At 34.7% G+C, this 19,121-nt stretch overlaps 1 protein-coding gene across 2 annotated transcripts in view; it reads right to left on the bottom strand.

The window, feature by feature from the left end:
- LRP1B (LDL receptor related protein 1B) overlaps nt 1–19,121 on the bottom strand; it is a 1,782,191-nt gene that overhangs the window by 211,181 nt on the left and 1,551,889 nt on the right. For both annotated transcript variants that reach the window (XM_080670835.1, XM_080670834.1), the window contains exon 60: nt 15,100–15,299. In XM_080670835.1, coding sequence (XP_080526961.1) covers nt 15,100–15,299 — 200 coding nt within the window. The remainder of the gene's footprint in view (nt 1–15,099; nt 15,300–19,121) is intronic.

Raw genomic sequence — 19,121 nt, 5'->3', positions numbered from 1 at the left:
GTTGGGTAAACTGTGGTTACAGATGAATTGTGTCCCCACAAAATGCATATATTGAAGTCCTATTCCCCATCATGACTGTATTTGGATACAGGGCCTTTTAAAAGTAACAGGTTAAGTGAGGTCATAAGAGTGGGGTTCTAATCCAATATGACTGGTATCCTTATAAGATGGAGACACCAGGGCTGTGCACATACAAAAAAAAAAAAAAAAAAAAAAAAAAAAAAGGCCATGTGAGGACATATTAAGCCAAGGAGAGGCCTCAGCAGAAAATAAACCTGCCAACACCTTCATTTTGGACTCCAGCCTTCAGAAATGTGAGGAAATAAATTTCCACTTGTGGGAACCACACCAGGGTCCCAGATAGTCAAGGCCAATGGGAGTACAGAGGCCTTATTGTCAATACACCAGAATGGCCAAGGCCACTCTGAACATGAGCCTAATCAGGGTGCCCAATGCCAAGATACCATGAACGGGTGCAAGGACACACGGTATACTGTGCCCTTCTGTAGCCAAAATATAATTGGTGTCATCTTGGCAACTAGCCTTCTTTGTCTCTGGAGTAATATACGTTACTGACCAGCTAGTCTGCTAGAGAGAGAGCAGTTGGGCAGAGCAGAGGTTAGAGAGAGCTCAGAGAAGCAGAGGCAATAAGCACAGAGAATGTAGCTCCTATGTGTGCAGGAGAGAGAAGAGTTCAGAGCTGAGAGCTGATACTGCTACGATGTACGGCTAAGAGCTCATAGAGAGCTCAGAGACAGCTACCATGTTAACCAGCCAGTGTGCTGGGCAGGGGAGACAGGAGAAGCTGCTGAGCCAGAGAGCTTAGGGACCGCTACAATGTGAAGTGGCAAGTCTAAGGGGCAGTATGCAGCTGCTCAGATAATAGCTGTGGTTACAGAGATTAATGGTACTATGTGAGAAAGACATGTATTCACCAGCTAGTGTCTGGTTGCCTGTCTCTATGGACTTTGCTATGAAGAATTGTCTTGTCTGATGGCTTTATGGCCACTGGCTTCTGCCTCCAAGGAGGTCCAGCCCTAGGCAGAGGGGCTGGGACCCAACACCTGTAACTAGTGAGCAGAGGATGAAGGAGGAACTTGGACTAAGTTCCCAACAGTTAGTACAGTGGGCAGGGTTTGAGGAAGAACCAGCCCTGGTGAAGTTGGGAAGAACTGAGAATATATGGACTGAGAACAACTCAGAGCAGTACTGAGCAGTGCTCCTGCTGGCTCTAACACCATTATTTAAGCCACCCGGTTTGTGGTACTTCATTATGGTAGCCTTAGCAAACAATTTCAAGTATATAGAGCAATTAGATTAATTGAATAATATCCATGTAAAATAATTCTATTTAATTACTTGATTGAAATTACACAGTGTATAATTTTTAGACATGGGACAATATAAGCACTGGGGAAGTTTATAACCTCTAAACTTGTAATGATCACCCACCAGAAACCCACTGTTATCAGATAATCAATATTAATTTATGGAGTTTGTAAATTTAATTCTTACTTTAGAAGAAGTGAGTAGATAGAAGAGGCTAGGTAGAGAGGGATAGGACCATGGGGGCTGGGAAGTGGAAAGCTGCAGACGTGGGCAGAGTACACAGCCTGCTGACTATGTTCTGTTCTGAGAAAAAACACAAAGTGACCTAGAACTAGATCCAACTGGGCTGGGAAAAAAGGGTGCATGGGTAACATGGCTTTAAAATGGATGGATATTACTACGTAATGCAGGTTGCAGATAACTAATCACAAAACAGTGAGGTGTATAACCAATCCCAAGGATGTTGCTAAGGCAGAATTCTTTGAAAGGACCAATCAAAAGCGAGCAAGGCATCTATCTACCCTTAGACAAAAAAGCATGCTCTTTCTTTCTCATCTGGCTGCTAGGAGGTTCCAGTGGATGTGCTTATGGACATGTGGGACTCCACACATAGCGTAAGACTTTAATTAGCTTTGATACTGAACTACACCCAGCTAGTTGCAACATGGAACGGAAACTCTGAAACTGGCCTACGTTTTACTCTCCTGGAACCCCAGCTGCACCTTTTTCAGGACTGGCTTCGCTCAATAAACTTTGCTTCCCTTAACCAATTTTGTCTGCGAATCCATTCTTTGGTTTCGTAAAACAAGGAATTTGGACCTAAACCTCACATTTAAGTTTCAGAAGGATGACACATAGGTGAATGTGCAGAGCATGAAGTAAAGTCGAGTGAAAGTGAAGAAAATTAGTCCCTTTGCCAAAAGTGACCATCTGTTTTATTTAATTCCTTGTTTGATATTAGCAATAAAGAATAGGACTATCTGTAGTAGTTTTATGAGCCCACTGCATGCCTTCTCATTTGGCAAACATGTTTATTTCCCAAACAGCATCTAACATAACCACTAAAGCATTCCTTCTAAAAAAAACAAAAACACAATAAAAACACCAACTTATGTTAGCAAGAAGAAATCTAGTCTCATATATTTAATGTTATACTGTCTCCACAAACTACTGTCTGAGAGATGGTGACAACTTCCTTTAATACCACAACTAATGCCAACAAAAATTTAAAAAAATACACAAAAGAAGTCAAAACAAACAAACATGTTTACATATTATCTTTTTTAGGAATTCAGCTCAGAACTTGGCAGTATGATTCCATTCCCTCTTTAGAACCTAAATCTCTTCACAAGAGTAATTAACTATCTGCTTAAGCTTCTGTGAAAAAAAAATTACTACATACTAACTGCTAGAAGATGATCAGGATAAATAAATGAATCCGTGTTTTCCATAAACATATGAAGAATTCAACCCACACTGAGAGTAAATAAGATGTCCTGAGCCAAAGCATCATATATCTTGGTATAAGAAACTTTCCCGATTCAGAATGAGAAAAATAAAATTATTTATTTTTTTTGTCTCTTTACTTATTGATATATATGTATATATGTATGCCTGTGTTAGGTACCTGTGTATATGTAACAAATATACATATAATACATAAAGTATATAATACATTTATATTTGTAAATATTACATACATATATACACATATATAAGTAAAAGAGCAACAAGAAAAATGTGGTGCAATGTAATTTGGCAGTTAGTAGAACTAACAAAGTATATATGGGAAATGTTATGGCACGAGAAGAACATTTAACTAACTTACTGATAATGAGATAATGGGTTTATAAACAAAGTAGTCAACGTTCTCTCTAAATGATAACGGCTATCGCTTTTAAGAGAAAAATAATATGCCCACTTATTGTACATAAGATTGTCTTTGCTTAATAAAAAAAGAGATGTGAAAAAAAAATAGGAAACATTTCATTTACAGGTATTCAGTAGACACACAGACAAAACACACACATACACACACACACACACACACAGAAGTAACAGAACTATTATGGGGGCTGCAGTTTAACAGGTAGTTATTATACATTTAAAGCCTATTTTAAAGCTACTTTCTATAGTTCGGCTTCTGTTCTGTATAACAGCATCATTTACTGTCCTATTTCCAGCATTCAACTCAAGCACTAGGCTCCCACTGGCTATCTCTACCAGAAGAAAAGAGTTGATATTTGACAAAATAGAAATCAAAGAAAGCTTTTTTTGTGTGGATTTTCCCTTTTAGCCAAGTCAGTTGCTATTCTGCTAAGGTTCCTAGTAATTATGACAAATAGAAAATGGAGAATTGTGGAATCTGCGTTCAGCTTAACTGTTGCTTCACAGCTAGAGATACTTTATTACAATACTCATTTCTTTTCCTTTTTGATAGCATTTATCATGCCAAAGAAGTATATTCCTAAATATAATATTTCAATTTTATATTTCAAACTAATTTAGCTTAAATACTTAAGAACAAAATGCACCAAGTGGCTCAGTTGGTTGGAGTGTTGTCTGGTATATCACAAGGTTGCAGGTTTGATTCCCAGTCAGGACACATACCTAGGATGCAGCTCTGATCATGCTTGGGAAGCAAAAGGGAGGCAACTGATGGAGGTTTCTCTCTCACATTGATATGTCACTCTCACATGGATCTCTCTTTCTCTCTCTCTCTCTCTCTCTCTCTCTCTCTCTCTCTCTCTCTTTCTCCTTCTCCTCCCTCTCTCTCTCTCTTTCTCCTCCTCCTCTCTCTCTCCCCCTTCCTGGCTCTCTAAAAAAAATCAATAAACATATCCTGGGTTGAGGATTTAAAAAATACACCAATAGCCCAGTACTAATTTTTTTTAATTATAAAGAATTTATATATTTTATTGGGAAGAAATAGCATGATCCAATGATCCTTAAGGTCAACCTGTCCTCACTGTACAACCTACTAGGATTGGAAATTTAATCTCCTAAAACTTTAAAATTAACAAGCATCTACACTAATAAGAGAGAAATATGCAAATTGACTATACCTCCATGACACCTGTCAGCCAATCAGGAGTGAGTATGCAAATTAACCCAACAAATATGGAGGGTTAATTTGCATATGCAGGTGCAGAGGAGCAGCTGGGCAGGGCGGGATGCCTGCTAAGAGGGGGAGGGTGGGGGGTGGAGGGAGCTACAGGAGCAGCGCTCCAGCCAGAGTGGAGAAGACTGAAGGCTCCGGCTGGAGCTAACAATGAAGGCTCTGGCCGGAGTGAAGGTGTGACCAGAGCAAAGGCCTGGATCCCGGGTGCCAGAGGAAAACCGTTGCTGGCAGCCAGGGGAAGGAAGGCCTATTGCATGAATCTTTTTATTGTTGGTGTCATTACCCTGAGTAAAAGCACATATTCCCTCACACCCGAAATATTACAAAATTATTTTAACTTTTCTCATTAGTTTTTAATCTCTTTCAATCCCTTTTGTATTGGTCAAGGATCCTATATTAAACAGAGAACACATTATTAAATGGTAATTTAATCTAATTTAATTGAAAAAGACAGTCCTAGATAAAACAATTGGTCATATTATTTTTCTCTTAATTATTTACAGAGGTTTGGGCCTGGGTAGGTGACTTGCTTTTTCCTAGGTCTGTTACGAGAAGCTGGTGAAAGCTGCAGTTTAAGAAAAAGAGCCACCCCCCAAGAACAGACACCATTTGTTGGAGCAAGCATCCTCAAATACGGCCCGCGGGCCACATGCGGCCAGCCGAGGACATTTATCTAGCCCGCCGGGTGCCACTGCCTGTCCTGCTTAGCAGCCGACTCGTCCTGGGCCCACAGTGTGCATAGGAATTTGTTCATAGTTTTTTTTTTAAACTATAGTCCGGTCCTCCAACCGTCTGAGGGACAGTGAACTGGCCCCCTGATTAAAAAGTTTGAGGACCCCTGTTAAGTTGGAGGAACTCAGCCAATGCTAACCCACTGTGGTTGTACATGGAGGAAAGTGGATGAATAAATATTCTGACTTCTTCCTTCATCCACCATCTCATCTCCTGCTAATGCTTTCCATAGATTAAATCCAGCTTGAGGCCAGAAGGTGAAAGAACCTGGTGATACAGTCCACAGATTCAGCCTTCTAGCATACAGAGCATGGAAAGGAGGCAAATATGGGATAGCTGGAACTCCCTCCAGTTAAGACTTCCATTTTTTTTCCAGCTCACATATTTCTTCTCTGGTCAAAAACCACCAATGAAACCCATTTCCTTGGCAATATGGTGCAAACTATATAGCCTGACTAAAACACCTGGCTTCGGGGAAATGGGTCAGGATGCTTATGAATCCTCTGTTCTTATTGTATTTTTTTAAATATATTTTATTGATATGTCACAGAGAGGAAGGGAGAGGGATAGAGAGCTAGAAACATCGATGAGAGAGAAACATCGATCAGCTGCCTCCTGCACACCTCCCACTGGGGATGTGCCTGCAACCAAGGTACATGCCCTTGACCGGAATCGAACCTGGGACCTTTCAGTCCACAGGCCGACGCTCTATCCACTGAGCCAAACCGGTTTTGGCTGAATCCTCTGTTCTGAGAGACTTTGATATTAACAATTTTCTCAAATATCTTTCTAGAATGATAATATACAACAAGATTTGTAGAGATACTAGAATGTGAATTAAAAGAGTAGAGCATGAAAACAGAAAGGAAGTAATGAAAGGAAGAAAACCTATTAGCCTTGATAAAATGAGATGAGATTAAACAAAGACTACAAAAACAGTGTAGGCTGGGAAATGATGATGAAAGAAGTGGTTTAACATGGCAAGGAAAGTGGAAGTTTCATGACAGTGGTTAGGGGGTGGGTGAATAATCATTTTTATTTTATGAAGAGTAACCAAAAAGAGTGGGTAGGTGGGAAAGTGGCCACAGTGTACTAATTTCCAGAGAATGACTGCTGAGCCTGTAGCTTTAGCTGCATATACTCCATCATAAGTCAGTGTGCATTATGTAAATGTAGGGCCAACAGAATTACTTCTTTTTCAGTAATTATGCATTCCCTCTAGTGTTATTTGCAGAATATTTTATTTTAAATAATTATTTTCTCTGAACCATCTGTAACAGGCTACAAAATGTTCCATTTAAACTTATGCCTCCAAGAACATTTCTCCTGCCTACTTTTTAATACAACCCCACTTAATGGTAACAATGCTGCAAATAAAATTTCAGGTCACGGGGTCCAAAATCCTTTTTCAAAATGAATCAAAACATCAAGAAATGGCAGGAACAATAAGGATAGCCAAAATTTCCAAATATTATTATGAAATGTTCAAAATTTATATTTTCAGTAAATATTTCATTATCTTTCATAAAGTTCATCCACCAATGAAACTTTGAAGGGGAGGAAAAAAATAAAGTTATTCCATCCAGCATATTTTACAATGCATAGCAGATTTGAGCTGACCCTACCTGGGAATCTATTAAATGAGGCTGTATTTTGAATACTCATACCGATAAAGTGTCCAAACAATAGTCATGTGTCCCTCCCTCATGCAGTAATTCATGTTGGGACATTTAAATGTATGTAAAATAACTCTTAAAATTTATAAATTATTTAGGATTCTTCTTTAGATTATTAATAGGCTGAAGGCATCCTTTGTCCATCCTTTTCTAATTTCTTGCCTCCTTTGTCTGCCTTGTCACATCAAATAATGTGTTCTCTCTGTATATATTAGGGATATTGGTTTAATACAATTCAGTCCTCTAACTTCTCTCACCTATATAGTTTTAAATTATTCACAATAAAATTCAAATAGGCTATTTGAATATTTAATACCTAAAGAATATTCCTGCTAATGAATGTGAGGGTTTATAAAGCAGACAATGCAAATTATAGTACACTTATTTTGAAAAATAGACTGTTCTATAAACAGCCTCTCTCAATGACACTGCTCTCCAGTCTCTGAAGTAAACAAAGCAACATGTATTTGGTAAAGACATATTTCTATTGCTTTAAAACTTTCTGGGCCTTTCTGCTGGTGATTCCCAGACACTTGGAAATGTGTTTGCAGAGGTGACCCTCAATACTAAATATAAGTTATGATATTCCACATACATATGTATTAGGAAAGTGTTTGTGAGACAGTCTAATGAAAGCTGTAGCCTTGGAAAAGTACTTTGCCTTTGGGGAAGATATACAGAAGAACAGATCCATTTATATGGATTTAGTATCTGGTTTTCTCACATTTCTTCAATTATAATTATGCTACTAGAATAAAAACAGAGGTGATTGAAACATATTATAAGCATTTTCAAATGTGTTGTAGGTAATACCAGGAATAAGAATAGGTAAGTGTGGGACTAAGTAGAATAGTCCTCCTCTGCCCCAGTTCCAACCTCAACCCACCCCTTAGAGATATATTAGAAAATCACTGATTGATTAGAAATCCTAATCTATGGATAAAATGTGGAACAGTAGTGTGGCAAAGGCTAAGTTAGAGAGTAAACTGGACCAAAGCCAAATCTACCAATGCCCTACTGTGTCATATTTTGGATAGATAAGGTTGTTGAAAGTGGCTGAAAACTCATGCTAGGATAATACTTAAAATTTCACTATTTAAAAATGGTATATGGAACATATATGGCATTTGCAAAATAATAATCTATTTAAACATGTACACAGTTTAATGTAGCATGTCTTATTCCAGGGACACAACTAAAGACATGATTGACACTGAAACTCTAAGACATTTTAAAACGGCAGTTAATTTAAATTTATTTTACTGGTTCAGGGACATTTCTATAGAAACTGAATTGTATTTTGCTCCCTTCCATTAACTTTTACTGTATTGTAAACAGCAGCACATTAACACCGTTGGCATAAAATAGCCTGTGAAGTCTACTGTTGGTAATGGACTATGAATGCTAGAAATTTTTTTGAAAAGTACTAAAATGTAACATCTAACCAAGAAAGAAACACTCTATAATATTGTAAAATTAGAAGGTGGCATTTATTAGATCACCTCCACTTTTTTTTTTTTTTTTTTTTTTTTTTTTTTTGGTGGGCTTCAGCAGATTCTTAAATGTTCTAAACAGCCACAGCAACAACCATTAATTTCAGGAGATATGGGTACAAAACACTCCCTTTGTCTTTTTAAGTGTTTTTCCCCCACTCAGAACAAAACTCTTTAAATATGGCTTATCGTATTTCATCAGTTGCATGCTAAGTCTGGATTCCTTTTCCAACATAATGTAGACAATAACTGCATGGGTTATGATTTGGACTTTTAAATCCAAACACATAACTGCCCCCTCACAACACACACATACTACAATACTGACACTTAAACATGAGGATCTGCAGGTCTAAGGGCATAGAAACAATTACAGAGCCGTAGTCAACATAACTGCATGGAATTTTAAACAATTTGTCCACAAAATAAAAGACGGTTCAGTGATAAACAATTTAGAATCACACGCAATCATTACTCTTCAAAGAAATTAGCAGTTATTAGTATATTTTTCCAGTAGGCTGTATAAAATATATACATGACTAATTGATTTAACAAAGGGTAAGTTATTCAGTGATACAGAGTATTCTGAAAAAAATTACTAAAACAAATAGATTTTAAAGCTCAAGATCAAAGATACCTTTTTCTTAGCTCACTCTTTTATTACTATTTACACAGTATTGTCAGTTCTTTTTCAAGAAACTAACTACATCTAAAAGGTATCTCAAGTTCAACGGCAAAAGTAACAGAAAGTGGAGAAAGTTAAATCTGAATTTATGTACTTTGATACAAGCAAACAGAATGAAATTGTGGCTTAAATAGAATTTTCTGCTATTTAATTTTCTTTTCATTAAATGGAAAATAGAATCTCTAAGTTAAGGTAGATATGTAGAGTTATTACTCACATTTCTCTCAAGATATATTTCTAACCTATTTTATAGACATTTCATTTAGAGAGAGCAATATTTTTTGAAATGCATAAAATCAATCACACAAAAATCTTTACTGTGTCCAAATTTCAGAAATTCTGTGACATAAATCTCTAAATAAGCTTTAAAAGGTTTGTATGGGCAGGAGATGTAGTTATTTTGGAATAGCAAACTGTAACATCCAATTGTCCTACTGAAGCTGGGTGTCTGTTTTTAAGCATCATTATTGCTCTCTTCACTCCCTCAAACAAACATAAAAAAATATTTGTATTTGATGAGATAAATGCTTTCTTACATAATAATTATGTCATGGTGGCTTATGTTTTTGTTTGTTTCTGTATGTTTTGCAATGTATTTATGGTCTACTACCAAAATTAATTTGAAGACATTCAGGTATGGATATACCTTTTTCATATAATTTTGCATTTATGCTGTAACTGTTGATAGAAACTATAACAAGTGGGCAACACATTTTCATTATCTGTTTAAAAGCAAGGAGCCTGTGTGGAGAATAGAAAGAAAGCAGGCTTTGAAACCACTTAGATCTTTGTTGGTACAAATTCTGATTCTCCTGATTACCAGCTATTTGACTTTGGAGAAATTATTTCATCTCTTTAAACCTATTTCCTTGAGGCAAAATGGCTTTAATGGTAATTAAAGTACAGTGTTCCCCGACGGAATGACTAAAAGAGCATGCATTGCATCAAACAAGGTTTCTTGAACATGGTAGGCCTCTAATAAAAGTATTAGTTTATAAAAGTATGGTTTCAGTTCTTGGATCCTCAGTAGCAGACTAAGAAAATTTCCAATGAAAGCCGAGAGAGAGAGAGAGAGAGAGAGAGAGAGAGAGAGAGAGAAATACTATGTGTAAAGCACCTAATATAATGTAATGCTCAAGAATACAGGTTTTCTCCTCTCATTGATATGATCAGTTCACAAGTGTTCAACAGTAAAAGATGTGAATAATTCTCGCAATGCTACTCAGAGAAATGAGTATTTGGTTGGCAATTTGAGATTCTCATCAAGGCTGAGTGAACAAGCATTTGTTTATTACATATTCTCAATCTTTCTCAGGCTTAAATTGAAGATAAACCTGAACACTTTTGGATTTGGCAAAATTTCTGTGAGTTGGTGATCCGTCTAACTTAGGATTTTCATTCTAGAATTCTCCTCTGATGTCATCTTTTCCAACACTCTTATTTCTATAGATGAGAAAATGGGAGCTAGGGAAGTTACATATCCTTTTCAGGATGAAATAGCTATTTAGCAACAGATCCCATCCCAACACATTTTATCCTCAGGTTCCCCAAGCTTGCTTTAAGATCCTAAGGGATTGCTTTCCCCAATATGAAAATTTCCTTTCACTTAAAAATCTGTACTCCAGCAAAGGTTTATTAGTTCTTATCCAAATTCAAAGCCTAAATTTCTATGAGCAGGGTTGTGGTTTGGGAGTGGTAAGAAACCAATCCCAAAACATAGATCTACAAGAAGAATGTTATTACTTAGACTCATTGTGTTTAGAATATATTTAGAATCATTCTGTTTTTTTTTTTATAAAAACATATATCAGTTTCAAAACTAAACATTTAAATCTGAAGAACACTGTGAAATTTCTAAGTCTCATTGGACACATTTTAGAGCTCAAGAGAAAGAGGAAGAGGAGAGATCCACTCCTGCACCATCTTTCTTCTAGGTAAACTATCAGGTGTTCTGAATGCCCTTTAGGAAAAGACACAAGAGGAAGTGTTTAAACATCCTTAGAATTCCTTTTGTGCTGACCCTTTTATTAACATCAATGCATCTCTCATCAAAACAGAGCATTTAAGAATAATCTCTTAGCTATGCTTAGTATTTGAATTTTTTATTCTTTAAAAATGTACAAATATATATAAAATTAATGTAATCAAAACAGTTTTCCCCTCTCTAAGTAGATAATAATATAAATATTTCACCTGATATTTGCAACTCAACCACTAATAATTCTGCTGTTTCAAGTTTACAGATCTCTCCTAGTTATTCTGCTAAATACCTATTGAACATAAAACTTTATCCCCATTCCCTCTGCTATTATCACTTCAAGTATTTTCTCCTAAAATATTTTAGCAGCTTCTAAATTGGTTGCCCTTCCAGGGTCTTTCATTTTCCATGCTGTTGTCAAATATAATAATAGCACTTTACCAACTAAACACCATCAATGGCTCCCTATGACCTAAAGGATAAATTCCAAATTACTTAGCACACAAGCACTGTCACAACCTGGCCCCAATTTGCCCTTATTCATCTGCTGTCATTATCTCCCTCTAATAAGACTTCCAGTCATAGCCAAATGGTGCAAACCCCATGCTATTTCAAGATGCAATTACATCTTTGCACAGGCTATTCCCTCTGTGAGAAGAATCCTTCCTATGTTTCCCCATATGGAAAGCTTGTATTATGTCTCAGACTTCTCAAAGAACTCCAGTTCCCCAAAGGCTCACCTCCTACAACCTGCATTTTTACAATATTTTTCATATACCTCTAACACCAATCTAAATCATATTTTTATCTGCATATCAGTTTTTCCCATTAAACTGAAGTGTTTTAAAGACAGGGACCGATTCCTCTGGTAACTCCAGGGCCTAGAATAACTTGTAGCAAAAAAAAAAAATCAGTAAATGTTGAGTGAATAAGTGAATGAGTGAATGAATAGGTAGCTCTAAAGAGAAGAAATCAGAGAAATTTAAAAAATAAAGCAATGAAATTTTGATTTAAAATAAATGGGTTCAGTTATCCAGTACCATGCATAATATGCTATGATATTAAATTATTATAATTATATTTTATATTATTATAGAATTACTTAAGTAAAAGGCCAGTAGAATGGTATACACAAGGATTGAGGAGAGGTTCATGTGACTAAGATTGGACCTTCATGTTCCTATACTACCAAATTAACTAATGTTTTATTTTATTTTTATTTTATTTTATTTTATTTTTGCAATGTAGTGTTTGGACTTGGTAGGAAAATGGGGGTAGAGGAGGTAGCAAAAAAAGATGATGGAAATTCTCAAGCAAACTGCAAGTCCCATGTACTTCAAAAATAACCTATTTTTAAGGGAACAGAATTCAGAACCTTTAGACGTTCTTGGACCAGACAAATAATAAAATAATGCTTCATTTATGCAATTAATGCATGGTTTAAATCAGAACATATTTGTGGAGAAAGCATTCTCTAATGTAAAGTGCAATGCATAGTTTAATTTTACTCCCTTATTAAAATTTGACTTATAAAAAAGGACCATAATTCTGAAATTTTTCATATATCCTTCATATTCTCAAATTACTTATTTCAGGATTGACATATCCCATTCTTTTGATTAGCTGTGGCTCCAGTTTTAATATATAGAATAAATGAGACAATAATACTAGTCTAGTTAAAAGTCAGTGACCAAACTAATAGACACGTTGTTTTAACATATCTTATTTTCCACCTCCAAATCACATCTAGAAAACAACAGCATTCTCTATGTCTTTATGGGGCAAATGCAAGAAGCAGAAAAATCCTATTTCTCTTTACAAATATGGGAAATAAATGGCTTTTTTCCCCCATTGGATGTGGAGTTGACATAATTTAGGCTGCCTACAATTAGTAGCACATCAGTAACTACCAAGTAATTATTGGCTTGCATTCAGATGTTGGCAGATGCCTGATAAGACACTTAATGAATTTTTCATTAGTCTTCTTCTGAAAACCTTTAGGAGAAAATATTTGTAAAGGCAGCACCTCTTTTACTTTTCTTTCCTGCCCCCAATCCTTAAGCCTCAAGGTATTTTCAAAATCAAATTTTAAAATGTTAACATCATACCTGCATATATGTCAGCTAAATATTTCACTCTTTAATAGATTTAGTACCATGTTCTCTTGCTATATATGTCCCTCTACCCAAAGTCACCACCAATTCTATAATTAAGGAACACTTCATGTACATGCATTTAATTTTGTATTGTTTTCAAAGCAGTAGTCACCTACATATCTGACATAATTTTTAAATAATGAGTAGGAGATGCAATCAATAGTTTCTAATAGACAACATTTTAACTACAGTTTTTGTTACTCAAACACTAAGATTTAAATGAAAACAGGCAAATACTTGCTGCTCTGATATCTGCCAAGAAATTATTTGCATTTAATTGTAGAGTAAAATTTTGGCACAAAGTAATACATTCACAACACTTAGTACTGTATATAGATGCTAAAAGCAGACAGGTTCATGGTTATCTAAGGAAAATACTGATTGCCACAATAAAACTTTCAATAATAGCATCTAGGTATGTTGCAAAACATTACATTACTATTTCTTTGCAGGATATATAACTGCTGAACACACTAAGTGTGATTTGGAGTTGTCAACATTGCTTTGGCTGTAATTAAAATCCTAAAGTTATCTTTTAAATAATTCTTCACTCAAATTGCATCCTGATGAGTTTCTTTGTATCTATAATTGGAATGCCAGCACCTACAAGTGTGACTCATTCAGCTACACTTGTCATACCTCAAGCTTCTTACCCTTAAAAAAGAACCTCTAAAAGCTGTCAGCATTTTTAGTTAGAAGGATATAGCTGTTGAAATATTAGCTGAAAGGAACTTGGGAAAAATTATGAAATGGCATGACTTTAGTAAGTTTTACTAATTAGTTAATTAATTATTAATTAATTTTAATTATTTATTTAGTGTTCCCATCCTTCTCAGGACACCATACATTTCCAGGCCTCACCTCTCTTCCTCACCATCCCTCCTCTTTCCTGCTCCAGGACTTTTGTTCTAAGGTTACTGCAGAGAAGAAAACAATCTGATAAGCTAAACCACACCTATGTGTAGGCTTTCTTTGGGGCCTCCCTGTGAAAGTTGTACTTCAGAAGATATTTGAAGATGAAAAGGTGACAATAGGTCATTAAAGATCAATAAAAACTGATTTCTTTATTTGGAAAAAAATCTAATCCTTAAAAAGCCACCTACATATTTTGAGTGTTCATTTGAATTGTCTGTGGTTTCTGTCATATCCATTTCATCTTCATCTCTACCCCATTCTTCTTTATTCTGTCATTCTCCACTGCCCTTCTTAGTTCTCCCATCCTCAACTATGTTTCCTCTGACTTCTCTCTGATCTATAATTCTAGTGTTAACTCCCTCATACCCAGTTACTTACTTCAATTGTTTTATACTTAGAGCTTTTAATCTACTCTGCATTACAAAATGTAGAAAAAAAGTATCTGCCAAATTATATTCATTCATATTTAAATTATGAACATTATTCCAATTTGAAAGCTGTTTCCACATTAATTTTTGTTGCCTTTGTTGAGTAGATAACAATCAATTTAATCATGTGTTAATACAACTGATAACTTTTAAATAAGATTACTTCAGTTTCTTTAAAGAACTGTACTTTTACTTAGGGTTTTAAGAAAACTCAACCCTCTTAGATTATAATAAAAGCCTTATGTTTACAAGCATATATTATTGTTTCATTTCAATTAGAATACATGTTTATGATAACTTATAAATACATTGTCCATTTATATATAAAAACTATTTAGAAAAGTACAATTAGAGAAAACCTAGAGTGTCAAAATGATTTTTATGGATGCTTATAGAAGTTTTCAATAAATATATCTAATGTCTTATTTACCAATATTATCATAAATGAGTATAATAATTAACACTAAATTGTGAAATGTATTTGATGAAAGTATATGTAATGAATATATATATATATACACACGTTTTTTTCTAAAATATTTTATGAAGTGGCAAAATACTGAATCATTTGTGCTGTTTTACCAACCTTTATATCTATGAGATCCATCCATGTTGCTAAATTCAATGTGATTTTCATCAGCCCAGTAGAGTCTCTGGTTGACATAATCTATAGTTAGTGCCATAGGTCTAGAAATCTTGGTGTCTATGACAACACTCTGATTGGTTCCATCCATTCCAACACGGCCAATGTGTGGATACTCACAGCAGTCAATCCAATACAAATACCTAGGGGAGAAAATCAGTAGCCATTTAGTTTACAGACACTTAAGGAGTAAAACCTCACACAATATTTCACTTCTTTGCTCAACTATTCCCAAATTAATTTTTGGTATTTCTCTGAATTGTCGCTTCTAAGAAGCACACGTCAAGGGAAAGCTTTCTAATGACTTTTTTTATACTTTTAAATGTCCATGTAATTTTAACCATGCTTTCTTTCTTATACAAACTCATATATAATATATAATGTTAACACATGTAAACCTTCAAAATCCATCTATAATGTTAGAGAATAAAATTTTCCAGATATATGGTTTTCTTTTGCTGTATCATTTATGAAAAATTCTAAATGAATTATAGAGGAGTGCATCATATTTTCTTAACTCTGCAATTGTTCAATGTGTTAGCCACCAGCTAATTGTGACTCTTCAAATTTAAATTAATCAAAGATATGTAAGATTAAATGGACTGCATTGTACCTCAGTCACACCAGCACATTTCTGGGGCTTGACAACCATGTGTCTGGTGGCTCCATATCCAATAGCATAGATCTAGAGCACTTACATCATCACAGAAAGTTCTATTAGGCAGCACTGATTTAAATTATGTTGTTGAAAATTCTGGTGTAGAATATATATACCATGGGCAATAAATATTAAAATTAAGAAAGTAATATTGGTACTAAAACTAATTGAGCTAAACATAAATATGTACCCCATAATATACAAATAATGTATATATATTATGTATGTGTAGATGTACAGAGATTACTTAGAAATTTCTTTCTATTTAATTAAATCATTTATTTTTATCATAGTAGAAAAAGCACTTAATCTTTTGGAATATTTCCTTATCTCTATTATTCAATAATAGAGGCCCGATGCACAAAATTCATGGAAGAGTAGGCCTTCCTTCTCCCGACTGCCGGCACTGGCTTCCCTCCGGCACCTGGAACCTGGGCTTCCCTGGCAGCCCTGGCTTCATCCAGAAGGTTGTCGGGAAGGACATTCAGAAGGAAGTCTGGTCTAATTAGCATATTATGCTTTTATTATTATAGATTGGAGTTAGATATAGGATGTTTAATGGACTTTTCACGCTCCAACTCTAAAATTAAAATCTATTAACCAAATTATTTTTCCCAGACCTCATCTTTTCTTTTTGTATAATTAATATAATATGGTATGAAATTACTCTCTATGATTAAAACTGGAATATGCAGCTTAAACTTAAAATATTTCTCATCTCTTCTGACATTGATAATTGTACTCAGATATTTTAACCATACACTAGAAAAAAGATAAAGGTTTTCAGAAAAAAAAAACATTTATCAATACAGGAATAACAAATAATTATTGTAAAAATGAGTATTTTATATTAGTTATTTCAGAAGTATATGCATAAAAGCAAGTGATAGTGGATTATAAAGATAATAAAAATGTTCCTTTGCTAGTCAAAATTACATTGAATCATAATGAAGCATGACAAAAGTGTAAAATATGTTTTTGATAAAAACTAAACAAAATGTAGAATTGTGAGCAGAGATTTAAAAAGAGCTCTCAGAGCCAAAAGTTTAAATCAGACCTGAGTCTCGAAATACCTGTCAATTGCATAGGGCAATGCTGGAATTCCTACCTAAGGTTTGTGTAGATCTATGTTACTTTGCACATATTTTGAAAATTTCAAATTATCAAGTAATAATACATGAGAAGCTCTTCAGAAACTAATGAGTTCTATTTTTTTAAATCTTTAATTATTTTTAGTATATCTTTATTTAGAAAAGCCAACATATGTAGTGAAATACATCAAGGAAAACACACAATCCATTCCTTTCAATTAAATTTATGGAGGAATCCCTTGCTGTCGATACTAGAGATGATGATGGATATATAAAACAAAAAAAAAGTAATAAAAAAGAAATAGAAATCAAAAGATTGTTCAACTCACTGAAATAAACTAGAACATTCTTTTTTGCCTTTCTGATCCCTCAATCTTGGGAACACTAACACAGCAATTTTGTTTTCATAATAAATGTGATATGATTATGCCAGCTTCTCTAACACATATTAGCTATGAACAAATTTATTGTCATTTTATATTTTTAAGAACTAAATATAAGCAAATAAAACTTAAAAGCAGTATTTAAAAATGAACATACATTAAAATGAACATATCCAAATTGTTTTAACTAGAGATAGTTTTCATATTTCTATTTACTTGTTTATTCTACATTTACCTGCACTTGCAATTAAAATATCCTAAAACGTAAAAGAAGTTTTCTCCATTAAAAGATATCAACAAAAGAAATTCAAATTTTTGGATATGAATAATAATTATCTTGAAGTCATTAAGTCAGCTATAAATTTCAAATTGTTTGATCTCCATATAATATTAATTCTAAATTTTTATTTGTATTCTAAAATTTTCCAATTGCCTAAGTAATATTATTTTTAAATAATAATTCTTTATTGTTGAAAATATTATATATGTCCCCCTTTTTCCCCCATTGACTCTCTCCAGCCCACCCCACCCTCCACCCCAGGCCCTATCTGCCCCATTGTCTGTGGCCATGGGTCATTCATATATGCATATCAGGTTCTTGGTTGATTACTCCCCACCCACCCACCCATCCTGCTCTTCCTTCCCTCCAAGATTCCACACTCTGTTCTATGCTTCCATGTCTCTGGATCCACTATGTTCATCAGTTTACTTTGTTACTTAGATTCCACATATGAGTGAGATCATGTGATACTTGTCTTTCTCTGTCTGACTTATCTCACTTAGCATGATACTCTCCATGTCCCTCCATGCTATCTCAAAGGGTAAGAGATTCCTCTTTTATACTACTGCATAGTATTCCATGGTATAAATGTATCACAGCTTTTTTATTCACTCATCTACTGATGGGCACTTGGGCTGTTTCCAGATCTTAGCTATTATAAGTTGTGCTGCTATGAACTTCGGGGTACACGCATTCTTTCTGATTGGCATTTTGGTTTTCTTAGGATATATCCCTAGAAGGGGGATCACTGGGTCAAAAGGCAGTTCCATATTCATTTTGAATCACAGTTTTGAGAGGAAGAAGAGTGTTTTCATGGAGTCCAACATCTGGTTACCTCACTCTCAGAAAGATCAGTAAGCATTCTAGGCCTGAAATCCACTCTTTGGCATCCAAGCTTGCCATTATTTGGCACAATATACTTCTCAAATTTATCTCCAATATTAAAATGTGTAAAATCAGCTCTAGCTGGAACATTTAGTTAAAGTTCCACATTTACACTTATGTGCTTTTATCTTATCATTTGCCTTGCTCTTGCCTGTTGAATTATATAGATGTTGTCATTCAGACATAATCCACATTGCCCCCTGTTCTCCACAAGTTCTTTTCTGAATGGTATCAATTCATGATTTCAAGGCAAGTTACAAGATTAAATATAATTGAGAAATGCTTTCTTAAACAAAGTAAGCATTATTGTTTTTATTGTAGGATATTCAAAGCCTTTTATATGCTATAAAACAGTGATTTTTCTAAGAGGCAAATGTGATATCCCTTTTTTAAATCACATAGTTTGGGGTGACAGCATTTATTTTTTTAGAGCACTTTACAGAAATCACACTTCCAGAACCTGTGTTGTAGTCCATTTTGGTCGAGGGAATTTCATTGTCATGTGTGTAATTGAACAACACATGTATCAGGCACAAAGAACCCACAAAACAGTACTGATATGGGTTCTCAGGCCTCATAATAAAAAAACCTAAGCCAAAAAGTCATTTGGTAGAACATCTTTGATAAGCCCCAAAGGCATTCTTAAGTAGATTGAGAACCATAATTTG

This window comes from Plecotus auritus, assembly GCF_963455305.1.
Source record: "Plecotus auritus genome assembly, chromosome: 5".
Taxonomy (NCBI): domain Eukaryota; kingdom Metazoa; phylum Chordata; class Mammalia; order Chiroptera; family Vespertilionidae; genus Plecotus; species Plecotus auritus.
The sequence above is the reverse complement of the archived record's forward strand: the minus strand, read 5'-3'. Positions and strand labels throughout refer to the sequence as shown.